Consider the following 14,079-nt stretch of genomic DNA (forward strand, 5'->3'; position numbering starts at 1 on the left):
TCATTCATATTATTTTAGATTTTTACATCTATATTCATAAGTAAAACTGGATAAAATTTTGTTTTATTGTACTGACTTATCTGGTTTGGGTGTCAAGGTTATGCCAGCCTTGAAGCAATAGAAAGCTTCTAAATTATTCTATGGTCTTGAATATTTTACAAAACATATAAATTATTGGCTTCTTGAAGTTTAGGTAAAACTTGTCTGTGAAATCTGAGCCTGAAGTCATTTATAAAGGTAGGTTTTAGACTACCTTTTACAGTTCCTTAATGCTTACTAGTAAAATAAGTGTTCTGCCTTTAAGTGAATTTTATTCATATATTTTTAAAAATCCATTTCATTTCTTTTCAAATGTATTAATTTTTAAATTTATACAACATTTATTACTTGTGTTGAGTTCATCTTGCTTGCTTTCCAACTACAGATTAAATTTATTTATTTAATTTATTTATTTTTGGCTGTGTTGGGTCTTTGTTGCTGCGTGTGGGCTTTCTCTAGTTGCGGTGAGCGGGGTCTACTCTTTGTTGCCGTGCACGGGCTATGCGGTGGCTTCTCTTGTTGCGGAGCACAGGCTCTAGGCACGTGGGCTTCAGTAGTTGTGGCCTGCGGGCTCTAGAGCACAGGCTCAGTAGTTGTGGCGCATGGGCTTAGTTGCTCCACGGCATGTGGGATCTTCCCGGACCAGGGCTCGAACCCGTGTCCCCTGCATTGGCAGGCAGATTCTTAACCACTGTGCCACCAGGGAGGCCCCAACTAGAGATTAATATATAATTAAATTTTTTTCTATCTTCTTTTTCTGGTAATGCTTTATTAGAGACTGTAGAACTATGTGGTCCAATATGTGGTGATTTAAATTTATGTTCATTACAATTAAAGTGTGAAATCAGTTCAGTTTCACCAGCCACATTTCAAGTGCTCAGTCTCCACATATGGCAAGTGACTACCATTTCTGCATAATTATAGAAGAGTTTCATCATTGCAGAAAGTTCTATTGAATGACGCCGTCATCCAAGTGGCACTTTGTTGTACCCTATAAATTCTGATACATTGTGGTCATGTTCATTCATTGCTAGTTTATATAATTTCAGTTTATATTCCCATTTTAACCTAAGAGTTATATTAAACTCCTATATAAAGATGTTAATTTTCAAGTGGATAGTGTTTTGGTATTTAAAAATTTTTTTGGCTATTGACTCATTTCTTATTTCAGTGCATTGTCAACAGTGGATGCACACTATATGACTTCTACTTTTTAGAATTGGTTGATATTTTCTCTGTGACTTAATACACAATTTTTAATGTTCCATGGATACTTGAAAACAATGTGTATTTTCTGTTAGGCATACAGCCTCTACACAGCTTTCAGACTGAACTTGCTCGTTGCTTTCTTACTTTAGGTCTACTTGATCTTTCATTTTAAGAGGTAGATATATAAAACCTGCCCTCTCTAATTACGCTTTGTCAATTTACCAATTTCTCTAACTATAGACTCTATAAATAAACTATGGATTAGGTACATAAAGGTTCATAACAATTTTATATATTCATATAAATATATAATAATACTTAATATATACTATATAATGATCTACAATGTCTATGTAGTATGTATTAACATATAAATATCATATAATTATAGAGAAAAAACTATATATAAAATATATCTTTGTCCTTTTTAATGCTTTTCACCTGAAATTTTATTTTTTTCTGATATACAACACTTAGTTTTTTATACCTTTATTTTGAGGCTTTCTGTATCATTTTGATTTTGTATGAATTTTTTAAATAAAATATATTTGACTTTTTTAGGTTTCTTCCAATCTGAGATTTCAGTTTTTAATATAAGTAATTAATAAGCTTTTAATAAGTTATTACTTACATTAATGACACTAGCTAATGAACATTAAGGTAATCAATGTAATGTAATTAATTGTGAAATATTCATAACTTAACATGAAATGGTCTTATTCCCTTCATTTGTTATTTCAAGTTTCCCATTTACCATAATTCAGTTTCTTCTTTCCCACGCTTCCTGTTAAACTGATCAAATTGTCCTTTTTCCCTCCTGCTGCTCCTACAATACTTTGGGAGTTAAACTCCTTATTTATGTTCTTTAAGTGGCATTAGGGCTCACAATTCAGTGCTAGCTTTATAGTCAAAATACTCCTACAAGTCAAAATCTGTTTGTCTCTGACCTTTGAAGATACTGGGCCATTTTCTTCTCACAACCAGAGCTGGTGATGAAAAGAAAAAGCTGCCTTGTTTTTCTTTTAGTGCTTTTCTCTTATGCTGTGGATTCTGATCATTTCCTAGGATGTGTCTGGGGATGGACCTTACTCAGCCCACTTGGCATTCAGTGGATCTTTGGCTCTGGAAATTTCCTTCTATTATTTCTTTGATTATTTCCTCCTCTGTTGCCTTTGTCTATCCTTGGAAACCTTCTATTAGATGCTGGACATCCTAAATTGATCCTTCAAGTCTCAACTTCTGCAAGACTTTCTTAATTTTATTGTCCATATCACCAGCTCAGGCTTTAGTCCTTCTAAAGACTTTTACAATTTCAGTTAATTTAACATGAATTGCTCATTTCTAAGACTTTTTTCTCTTTTGATAATTTATCATAACCTGCTATTTTTAGGACATGATATCCCCTGTGAACATACAAATTAGAAATTTTAAGTTTTTTCTATCCCCTTTATAATCTGCCTCTGGAATAGTTGTCTGGTGATCCTTGGTTATCCAAACATAAATATGACTCAAGGCCTCAGCTGACATTTATGAGCAGTTTCCCCTGCAGTTGGGGTGGTCTGCTTCCCCAGTCACTGTTTCCTCTAAACTGTGGGTTTGGTATGAATGGTAGGGATGATGGAAGAAAGGCTGGAGAGCAAAGTGGCTGGGATCAGCTATTTGTCAAAATATAGGCCGGCTTTACCCTGAAAACCAATCACTTTGGTTTATTTCCCTCCTGGGCAGAGCTGCCTTTCCTTTCACCCTTGTCAGTTGTAGAGGTCTGGAAACTACCAATACCAGGAGCCCGTGTCCCAGTGTCCCACGTAGAGTTCATTTTCTTTAGAAAGAGCAGTGCCTGGGTTTGATTCTCTGGTTAAAAGTCCCATCGCTCTGGCTGTAGTAGGAGTGAAGGGGGAGAGCCCAGGGGTGAAGAAATCCAGGGCCCCAGCTGGCCCAGGGGTTCTGCCCACAGCTAATTCTTTACCAGGGAAGCACCCTCAGGCCCATTTCATCTTTGCTTCTGCTAACATTCTGCCTGCACTATCACTAGAATTGTTTTACTGGGGCATTTCTTCTCTATGTCTTTTATGCTGTGTTGTTTTTCTTTTTTTTCCCCCACTTTTGTTTTGGTAGCAATTTGACCCCATCTGCTTTCTAAATCTCAAGCTTTCCTGTGGATTTTTTTTTTTTTTTTTAATGTTCAGAGAGAGCTACTTTGTTCAAACCAAGATCCCATTAAGGACTATGAGTTGCACATGGTTGCTCTGTCTCCTGGGACTTTTAATTTAGAATGCCCCTCACTTGTTTTTTCTTTTCAATGATATTTACCTGTTGAAGGTATGGGCACACTGTTAAGTATCTCCTGCCAGGGAGACTGGGGTGGCTGGAACGTTGACAGGTGTGCTCAATTCATCATTGCCAGCCAATCCCACTCACCCACCCAACCCTATTTTAAACAGAACAAAAATTCAAACTCCTTAGCATGGCCTTTCACAGCCTAACATCAACCCATGTCACCAGCCTCATGTCCTACATTCTAAGAAGACAGCATAACACCTTCAAATGACCTTTGAAATTTGGAATTTCTGCAGTAGAGAGTATACGGAACCTTCTAGAGTGCTTCCTTTTCATTTTATAAACTTTCCTCATTCCCAGTGGTACTTGGAGCAAGGCGGGACTCTAAACCGCTGTGACGCTTTTGAGTGAAGAGTGTTTGTGAATCTCTGCTACCGCACAGGATTTGTTCTAGACAATTACACTGCCTTTGAAGCAAATGCCAAGCATTGAAACAGTCATTAACGAGTGGTCATAAAAGGAGTGATTATCTTTTTTGTTTGTTTGTTTTGATTTTTGCAGTATGCGGCCCTCTCACTGTCGTGGCCTCTCCCGTTGCAGAGCACAGGGTCGGGAAGCGCAGGCTCAGTGGCCATGGCTCATGGGCCCAGCCACTCTGCCGCATGTGGGATCTTCCCAGACCGGGGCACGAACCCGTGTCCCCTGCATCGGCAGGCGGACTCTCAACCACTGCGCCACCAGGGAAGCCCCATCTTTTTGTTTTTTAATTAACGAGGTTAACTGAAGCAACCTATGAATGTCCAAAAATAACCTCCTTCTACAGATAGGGTGACCATTTAATTTACCTTACAAACTGAGACACTTGAGAAAGGAGGTGCTATTAATAATTACACTAAAAAAAAAAACCCATATAAACCAGGATATCCCGGGCTGTGAATCACTTGTAAACCTTTCTATTAGAAAAGTTTATTTTCTTTTTCCTTTAGAACCTCCTGCCACTTTTATGCATCTGCATAAATACGTGTGATGTCTATGTAGTCTTGCCATAGATATTTATTAAGCCCCTACAAGAAGGCAGATGCTGTGCTGGGAATTCAAAGTGAACAGACAAGCTCTCTGCACTCATGGGGCTTACATTCCAGGAGTCTTTTTTTTTTTTTTTTCCTGCTGATACGAAAGTATGGCTTTCAGTCCTTGGAACACAGGGAAAACAGTGGATGAGCCCCAGTTCTACCAAAGCTATTACTGATCCTTTTTTTTTTAACAGTTTGATGCAGTGGGAAGAGGGCAAAGGCTTTCGAGGTATGCAGAACGGTGTCTGCCGCCTGTTCAGCGACTAACCAGCAGCTCTGAGTAAGATACTTATGTGATCCTCATCGCGGGGGGCGGGGGGGCAATACTACTTACATCACAAGACTGTTATAAGGAGTAATGTTTGTACAATGCCCTGTAGGTGGTAGTTATTGCCATGTGTTCTCAGGTAATACCAAACCCGAGCACAAAACCCATCAAATCAACCTGATGGGGAAGGGGAGATGGAGAGAGAGAAATAAAAGGAAAGTATCTATGTCAGGCAGTGAAAACAGCCCTAAAAATCAAACTGCTCTCTGCATTACCTGAGCCACAGGGCTCGGGACACAGGGCCAACTGAGAAGCAAAGGTAAGTTTTGAACAACAGGCATCAGTCGCTAACTTGAGCCCTTTCCTGGATAGCACCTAGCGCTCCTGACCACATTCCCCTCAGAAGCCCAGTTCCCAAATTCTCCAGAATCGCTCAGCTAGTCTTGTGGAGAAAAGTCTAGAGCAAGCTTTGAAGGGCAGAACCCGGTACTGGGGAGAAACTGAGGAGAGAGGGAAAGAGATCCGGAAAGGGATGAGAAAGCCAAGTATCACTCACCGGTCCTTCTGTGCCGGAATCAAAGGTTTTGCAGTGCCTGGCAGCAGGACACAGAGGGCAGGAAATAAAGCAGCTCTGCAAAGAGCTGATTTGCTCTCCTGCCCAAGGCTTCCTTCCCTGCCCCACAAAATCATCACACTAGGAATGTTCCTAATCAGACAAATCAGAACACTGCCCTAGTCCACTATTCCCAAGTAATTCAAATGAACTGAATAGCTTCTAATCAACTTCAATTTGAATATTTATATAGTTAAAAATATCTTGTTGATGGTGTAATATGAGCACAGGTGATGAGAAGGAGCCACAGATAAGAATAAAAGGAAAATGAATAAAAGGTTCTAGTACATTAGGCTCTGGAAAACTGCTTTTAGTACCTCTAAGATTTTCACCTGTGAGACCACGATTTGAACCAATGCTAGGCCTCCTTTGGTGGAAATTTTTTTCCTATGTGAATTGCCTACTGCACTCTTTTAACAAAAGCAATACATATTCATTGTGGAAGGTTGGAAAATTCAAAACAGTCTAAAGAGAAAATAAAAAGCATCGAAGTCCAGCACTCAGGGATAAACACTACTACACCTTGCTGCAGATCTGTGAAGTGTGGGCAGTTTTTACCAGGCGACATCATCATCACCAGTGCTCTTCATCCACTCTGATTTCTGAGATCGGGGGAAGAGGCAGGGCACTCCAGTCTCTGCCATTTTTAAAACACTGGATTTCCATTTGCAATCTGTGGCTGGCTAAACCCTTAATTAGTAACAGCAGGTGCTGAAGTGCTTAAAGCAAATCACTCCTACATTTTAGTGAGCTGTTATTTATGTCACTCTTATCACTGGGAGCAGCACTGACAACTAGCAGCAGCTGCAGGGCTGATGCCCTCATGGGGCAATTGTTGGCCTCCAGTTTCCCCAGGAGTCAAGGGATTTAAGCAGCTCTATCTGGAGAAACTGAGTGAGCTTCTCTCCCAGTGCAAACAAAAGGTTCAGTTGGGGCTTCAGACTACTAAGGGTGGGAAGCCACAGTTATTTATGTACTACTCGATAATATTTTATCCAGAGTTCCATTTTGTGCAGCTCTGCCTAATCCTGCACCCCCAAAATACTGAGTTTAAATAGGTACCTCCATTTTTAAATAATTAAGAAAAACCTCTTAAACTCGGTCCACTCCACGTGGTAGTGATTCGGTTCAGAACGCTTGTTCTTAAGGAGTGAGTATGCAGAACATTCTCAGGGGTAACAAAACTTAAGCAGCGCAAAAGGTTTCCCTCTCACATTTATCAAGACGTGAAATACTCAGAAGAAAGCCAACACCAGGTCACCTTGCTTTCTGGGGTCGGTGGGGTTTTGTTTATGCTTCCTTCCTAGTGGGCTGCTTTCATTTTTATCGAAAACAGTCACCAAAATGATTCTGTGCGTCTGCCGAGGGAGGGGATGATAAATAAGGTGCGTCCAAAAGAGGCCAGGGGGCCTTTTGACTTCCGGGCAGGGTGGGCGGATGTGTGAAGACGGCAGACGTGTCTTCCCGCCAACAGCACGGTCTCTACACACGTCTGCCTGTTTGAGGGTCAGCGCGGAGACGGCAGTACAAGGACACTCTGGACGCCACGGCAGTGAGCACAGCGAAAAAAGGCACCTAGAGCTGTGCAGACAAGAGAGCTGAAGATCAACTTCTCCATATTCAATATGTTGAATAAACTTTCCTACACTCAAACTGAAAAGTGTGAAATCAACTTTCCTATATTCAGGCTGAAACCAAAGTTGTCACTCCCGTTTTTATCCGGCCACCAGCCCGAATATCTACCCTACGACGTCTTGCTCCCGCGTCGCCCCACCAACGGTCTGGGGCCGGAAGATGAGTTTGGGTTGGCGAGAGTCAAGAGCTCGAGGGAGTGACTCTGTGACAGTCCAGTCGCCCTCCCTCCTCGGACCTCCGCTCCGTCCTCGAGGTGGGCAGGCACCCGCCGTGGGGCCCCAGGAGCGAGCCGGGACGCCCAGGGAAGCGGCCGGGACTGGCTCGCGCCCCGCAGTGGCCCCCGGGCCGTCCCCAGACGTACTGGCCTGCGCCCAGCGTGGCTGTGCCGCCCGACTGGGTCGCCTCGCCGACCCGCGCGCCGTTTTAAACGCAGCTGCCTCCCCTTCCTCCTCCTCCGCCTCTTACCTGCTCAAGGGTTTGGCCGAGCTCCGGGCGGATAATTGAGTCCGCCATGGCCCGTTGCCCACGTGCGGCGGGAGGAGCTCGCAGCCAGTCCGTCGCGTCCGCCGCCCGCCGCGCGCCAATGGCTTCGTGCTCGCAGCTGGGGGGCGCCCGCCCCCGGCCCGCCCTTAAAGTGGCCCTGCAGCCAGCCGCTGCTCCGAGGGTCCCGGCTTCCGGGGGTGGGCGTACCCGGGGGGACGGGGATGGACGGCCCCAAGGTGCCGTGCAGGTCCCAAGGAGACCCCGTCACTGGTGCACTGCCCACCCAAAGTTCCATTCCACGTGACCCCGGGACATCACACAGCTCAGGCCCCGGGTGGAACTGCCACTCCCCGCCTTGGGGCGGGTGGCGGGGCGCAAGGGCTTGTCTAAAAGTCTTCAGAGTGTCTTATGGGAACGCTTTCAAGTTTAAATATTAGGAATTAGCAAACTGGATTTTTTTCTTTTTCCAAGACAAACATATGAGAGGACAGGGAAGGTTGAGGACTGTTATGGTGCTTTCTTTCCAAACTACTAAGAAGCTAAAAATTTTAGAAGCATTTCATGTTGTCCTGTGAGTCAACAAATATTGTCCTCTTTTTCTCAAGTGAGAAATCTCCAGGTGGCGGCTGCTATGTAATCCGCTTTGTTCGGCCTTGCTAGACATTATTATTGAGATCCACGAAGTGCCAGGACCTGTAAGGGATCCTTCCTCTTGTCTTTACTACTGTTCCCATTGCTAAAAGTCGGTGGGGGTGAGGGGGTGATGGTATCTTACGGTGTTTGTCACTCTGGATTTGCCTAGACTCTTGACCTTGCTTGAACATGTAATATGCACATGCTCTACTTGAACCACCATCTCTGATCTCTGGGCAAGCCTCCTGTTTCCTGAGCAGGCGGAGGTGTGTTCTGATTTAGATCATGACAGCATGCAAAAATATAGTGGTTGTCTACGATTTTCATGGGAAGAAAAGCGCAGATAAATTTCTGGTGGGATCATTCTGCACTATTTTTGGAAGTAAATGTACACATTTTAATAGATACGAATTTTGGTTCTTGATTGCTTTTCCACCTAATCAGGAACTGAGAGTGTCTAGCTAAACATCTGTGAAGCAGTTAGTTTGCCCAACAATATCAGCAGAGGTGAAATCATGCCCAGGCATTGGGGTAGGGGTGAATTGAGGCAGCTTTGAGCACTTCCCCCAGTCTGGTAATCAGTTTTGCCTTGACCTAAAGGTCTAGATTAGCAAGTCTGATGCTAGATTAGCAAGTCTGACAAAGACATTGTGGAAACTGACACAGACTCATTGCTTTTAAATTTGAGTGGACGATGCCCCTAAGCTTATGTGAGAGGAAGTAATCATTCCTGTGTTGGAGGAAGCAAAAAGATAATAGAGCTCTTCAGTATCAAGAATATAAGAGCCAAGCTCCATAAGAACCAGATTAGATATTTAAATAGTTTTCAATCTCTTAAAACAAAGAAAAAGAAGCTTACTTTGTAAATGAGCAGGCATCTACTCTCATTGGGGGCGATTTTTGTCTCCCAAGGGACATTTTTTCATCGTCACAACAGGCATCTAGTGGGTAGAGGCCAAGGATGCTGCTAAACATCACACAATGCACAGAACAGCCTCCCAGAACAGAGAATTAATTATCTGGCCCCAAATGTCAGTAGCACTGAGGTTGAGAGGCTCTACTATAAACCTTCTGAATTACAGCATAGAATTATAAACCATTTAATTTCTTTATCACATTTAACATTCTTGAATCATACTCATTTTTATTATTGGAGACAAATGGGTAGATGGACTCTTTCTGTGGTTCCCTAGAGTAACAATATGCTACTTATATTCTTGATGGAAAACTGAATACCAAGAATCATAAAATATAACAAGAATAATTCTACATAGAGAAATATATTTAAAAATTTGCATTCAAAGTAACAATTCAAACTGCCTCTTAGAAAATGGTTTTCCAATCACTTAAAATTATTAGCATTCATAGCATATGCATTACATTATTTCCCCCAAAACTAAATTATAATTGTATATTTTTCACAATATGCAAATTACAATTAGATTTGTAAGTAATACAGTACACATGGTCTCTTCAGATGAACTCATGAAGAACCTATGCTTAAAATGTTTGGAAATTTTCCATCCAGCTATTTTATAGGAACTGTTCTATATAAGCTATGTTCAGTATTGTTGTTTACCTGGCTTGTTCTCAGAATCACAGAAATTTAGAACTCAATAAGAACCTAGAGATTACCTAATTGTCCTTTCCTTTCAAAGATGCTGAGGCCCAAATAATGTTCTCATAAGTAGGTAGGACTGTAACTACGGATGTTGAAAGCCAGAGAATTAACTAATTTCGATCATTTTTACTAATAATTTCTTACATTTACTAATGTACTGAACTCACTTTTAAAATGCATATACTTTCAAACACTATGCTTGCAATATTTTTGGAGTATTAAATCCAAGAGTCTACCATAACTTGACTAACCATTAAGTTCCATTATACAATTATAAACAGAGATATTTTCATAATATTAACTGAGGAAGGTGATTTTTGCTTCCACTTTTGCCATCTTCCCCAATCTCCTTTCAGGCAGTTCATCATAGAATAACCAGAATAACCTTTTAAAATATGTCAGAATATTAACTCCCTTTCTCAAAACCCTCCTGTCAGAAAAAAATCTAAATTCTTTTCCATGTCTAACAAGGCTTTATACCATCTGACTTCACCAACTTTACCTCTCCCCATTGTTATGACCTCTCATCACACTGCCTTATTCTTCCTAAAATACCAGGTAAGTACAAAGCTAGAATACTTTGCGCTTGTTCTCCCTTCTGCTTGGAATGCTCTTCCCCAGATTTCTCCATTTCATGTAGATTTGTTATGTCACTTCCTTGGATACTCCTATCAGAATCTAACCCCTCACTCTCTTTTTCTTTACATCATTTTTCTAATGTTATACAGCATATGTATTTGTTTTTATTTGTCTTTTCTCCCCTCTCTAGAAGAGAAAATTTGTCTGTATTATCCACTACTACCACCTTGGCCTAGAAAAGTGCCTGGCTTCGTAGCAGGCACTAAAATATTTGAATGAATGAATGAAAGTCATTTCAGTAGCTGATTGGTGTATGCAGATTTGGGATTCTGGTCTTTCTGCCTCCAAGTCTACATTCTGTGCTTTATTTCATAATGCCACTCATTTCATCATGGAAAGAAAAAGAGAAGGTCTGGAGGAAAGGAAAAAATATTGCAGGCACCAAAATGACAAGCTTGGTATCTGAGAGTTGGAATAGTGTCCATTATGTTGAGGGGGGGGCACAGGAAAGATGGAAAGGTCGGTTTTAATCTCATCCCTTCCCCATTTAACGTGTGCAAGGCTCCTCTGCTTATCAAATTAAGTTCTCATTTCTCAGTGTGGCAGTAGGGCCCACATTATCTTGCCCTTATCTGGCTTTCTAGGTTCAGCTTTTAATCAAGTCAACTAGATTGAACTAGATCAAGTCAACAAGATTCCCGGATAGTGTCCTGGCATTCTCCCCAGCGTAAGATCCCCCCAAACAGACAGAGTAACCTCTTTCTTGAGACTATAGTGCTGAAGGGATGAATCACCTGAAGCCTGGAGAAGCCCTGAACTACCTTCAAAGGATAAGACAGCATTGGCCAGCTACCCCCTGTGAGCACAGTTCACTAATTTGGGAACTGCCCCAGATATTTCCTCTGATCCTCCCCAGCTGCTAACTCATTTATCCCTTGGTCTTCTTTGGTTCCGATTCCAACCTAAAAACGTTCCCTGTTATCCCTATATCAAAGAGGCTAGGACCCCTCCTGTTCACATGCCTCCTTTCTGACTCCGGGTCAGTTCTCCTAAGCTGAACGTTCAGCTCTGGTGACTGCATGGTGTAAGGTTTAGCACACTCACCCCTGAACATTCTCCTTCATCCTGGCTTGGGGTCTCTCCCACACTACCGTCCGACATGCACTTTCCTTTTGTGGTTAATTTGAGAAGACAACAGGAAAATTCCCAAGGCATTCCCAACTCCATCTCACATCTCTGCTTCAACAATTAGAATTCATTTTAAGTAGCGTGATAAGGCAGGGATTATTTTACTACACCTTGTATCCTAGTAGCCAGGACATAGAGGGTGATCAGTAAATATATGTTTTCCCAGTGAGTTAGGAACCATTGCCCTTAGGCAGTGATGAAGGTCAAAGAATAGTACCAACTTCTAATGATGCCCTGCAGCCGATTACACTAAGATGCGACAGTTTTCTCATCATCCAATATACCAATTCACTTTCAACAGGGTTTAGTTCTACTGAATTAAGATGAGGCAGATCTGCCTCATTTTAACCAAAAGTCTTTACTAGGAAATGTGGAGCTAAACCAAAGTGACTTTATAACTATGGATGAGGGAGGCTGTGTCACTCAAGGTCCAGAGCGAGGGTAGACGCTGCCACGTTGATTAATTTTCTAGGCATCCTCCCAGGTAACCACACAACAGAACCATTAGAAGCAGCTCCCATGAAGTCATTGATTACTACTGCCCTATTGCTTGAGGAGATCAGTAGTTACAAAGTCACTCATTCTCCTTTAGCCACAAAGACTGCTGACTTGAAGTCCTGTGGAATTTCTACATCACAAACAAGCCAGACAATCTTAAAGGAGAGAAGTCTGTGGTATGTGAAGGTGGGGATGAGGTGAAGGAGAAAAGTTCACACTTTCCTTGTAAATGCTTACATGTATACTAACATGATTTAAAGTCAGCTGGAGGAATTTTTATTTTTTTATTATGAAAGATTTCATACATACCCAAGAGTACATATATGAAAGATGTACAATATAAAGTATGAGTGTATATGTACCTATCACCCAGCCTAAGACACTATCAATAATTTTGAAATATTTTCCGCTCCCATTCCCAGTCTCCTTTCTCTTTCAAGGTATAAAGATTATTTATCCTTTTCTTTTAACTGCTGAACCTGAATGGATTGTATTGTGAGAGAGAATAAACCTCTGTGTGAAGCCTCTGAGGTCTGTTGTTTCTTATAGTTGTTTCTTATAGTCATAATGCAGATATTGATAACTTGAATTTAGGTGCTGCATTAACAAAATACTAAAACAAGTGGCATGGTGTTAACTTAGCAGGTCTGCAGTGGAAGGCAGGGACACAATGTGACAGTGGAAACCTGGAAGTCCCTATTATGTCACAGCAGAACAAGTGCTTAATAATACTAATGGTGATGATGAAGATGATGTGTGCTTGATGTTACTGGCTGCCTTTGACAAGGCAGAAGAAAAAAATGAGCTTGGGATATAATCAGCCACTTTGTAAGGAAAAGGGAATAGAGAGAGTCTCAGGGAGAATCTAGAAATTTGGGGCATCAAAGGGCATAAGGGGCTGGAAAGGCCAACAACTCTGAGAGCCAAAAAGCAAGAGATAAGACCGAGAAGGGTTTTGAGCAACAAGAGGCCACTAAGACAGCCTGTGGCAAAGATCAGATTATGGGTGTTAACTTTATATCCTAACCTATTATTTCAAATAGCTGCAAGGCAGCTGCCATTAGGTAGAGAGAGAGGCCAAAGAAACAAATCATGCTCTAAAATTATCATTATTATACATGGAATTGACTACGATTTTGATGGAGCTATATTATCCAAGAAACCATAAACTTAGACTGAAAAGCTTTTGACTCCTTGAACTATGATGCCACCATCCATGGGAACCCAAGTTTGTTCTAACAGAAAATGAGTTCTAAAAGCTGTGCATCTCTAAATGAGGGTCTAACCTCCACTGCCTACTTCAAATATGAACCAGAAGACTGAAATGAAAGAAACTCCCAAGGAGTAGAGTTAGAGGTTATTAAGAAAAATGGAGAAGAACATTCCTACCAGGAAGCAGAATCAGGGCCTGATCAAGGAACCCACCCAATTCCCAGGGAAGAGGGCTTTCACCATGTCTGCCCAACAGGATTCCATAAATGCTATGGATCAGTGATGCTGTGCATTCTTCCTTTTCTGAGTGAAAGTGATTAAGGGTATCTTCCCCTCAGACATGCATTGGTACATTACACGGTTGTTTGGGCCCAGCCTCTGTTTGGCTTAGACTGTGCAGCATTTGTACAAGGCTTTAAAGAGCAGTATCCTAGAAACAAATTGATGAAAGAGCAAGAGATTCTGTTTAGTAAAAAAAAAAAAAAAAAAAAAAAAAAAATTATTCTGGTTATGTTCAGCAGACTGGAAAATACACTGAGTTAGAATCACTTTAAAAATATCAATTGAAATTCTAGATTCTTACTCAGTGACGCAGGCAGGCCAGGGGCCATCACTATCAATGAATGGCTGAATTTATCTCTATGTAGTTGCAAAGAAAGATACCATTATCTACTGAAAACAATATCCAAAGACTTGTAAGTCTTACTAAAAATATTGTTTGATACTATATTAGTGAGCATAGGCTGCTTCA

The 14,079-nt window shown here is 41.5% G+C and overlaps 1 protein-coding gene across 1 annotated transcript in view; it reads right to left on the minus strand.

Annotated features, from left to right (window-relative positions):
* The window catches only part of SOHLH2 (spermatogenesis and oogenesis specific basic helix-loop-helix 2), a 40,787-nt gene extending 33,120 nt beyond the window's left edge, over positions 1-7,667 (minus strand). The window contains exon 1 of the mRNA XM_059996037.1: positions 7,580-7,667. Within this exon, the coding sequence (XP_059852020.1) occupies positions 7,580-7,627 (48 nt within the window). The 5' untranslated portion in view covers positions 7,628-7,667. The remainder of the gene's footprint in view (positions 1-7,579) is intronic.
* Between the last annotated feature and the right edge of the window lie 6,412 nt (positions 7,668-14,079).

This window comes from Delphinus delphis, chromosome 18 (genome assembly GCF_949987515.2).
Source record: "Delphinus delphis chromosome 18, mDelDel1.2, whole genome shotgun sequence".
Lineage (NCBI taxonomy): Eukaryota > Metazoa > Chordata > Mammalia > Artiodactyla > Delphinidae > Delphinus > Delphinus delphis.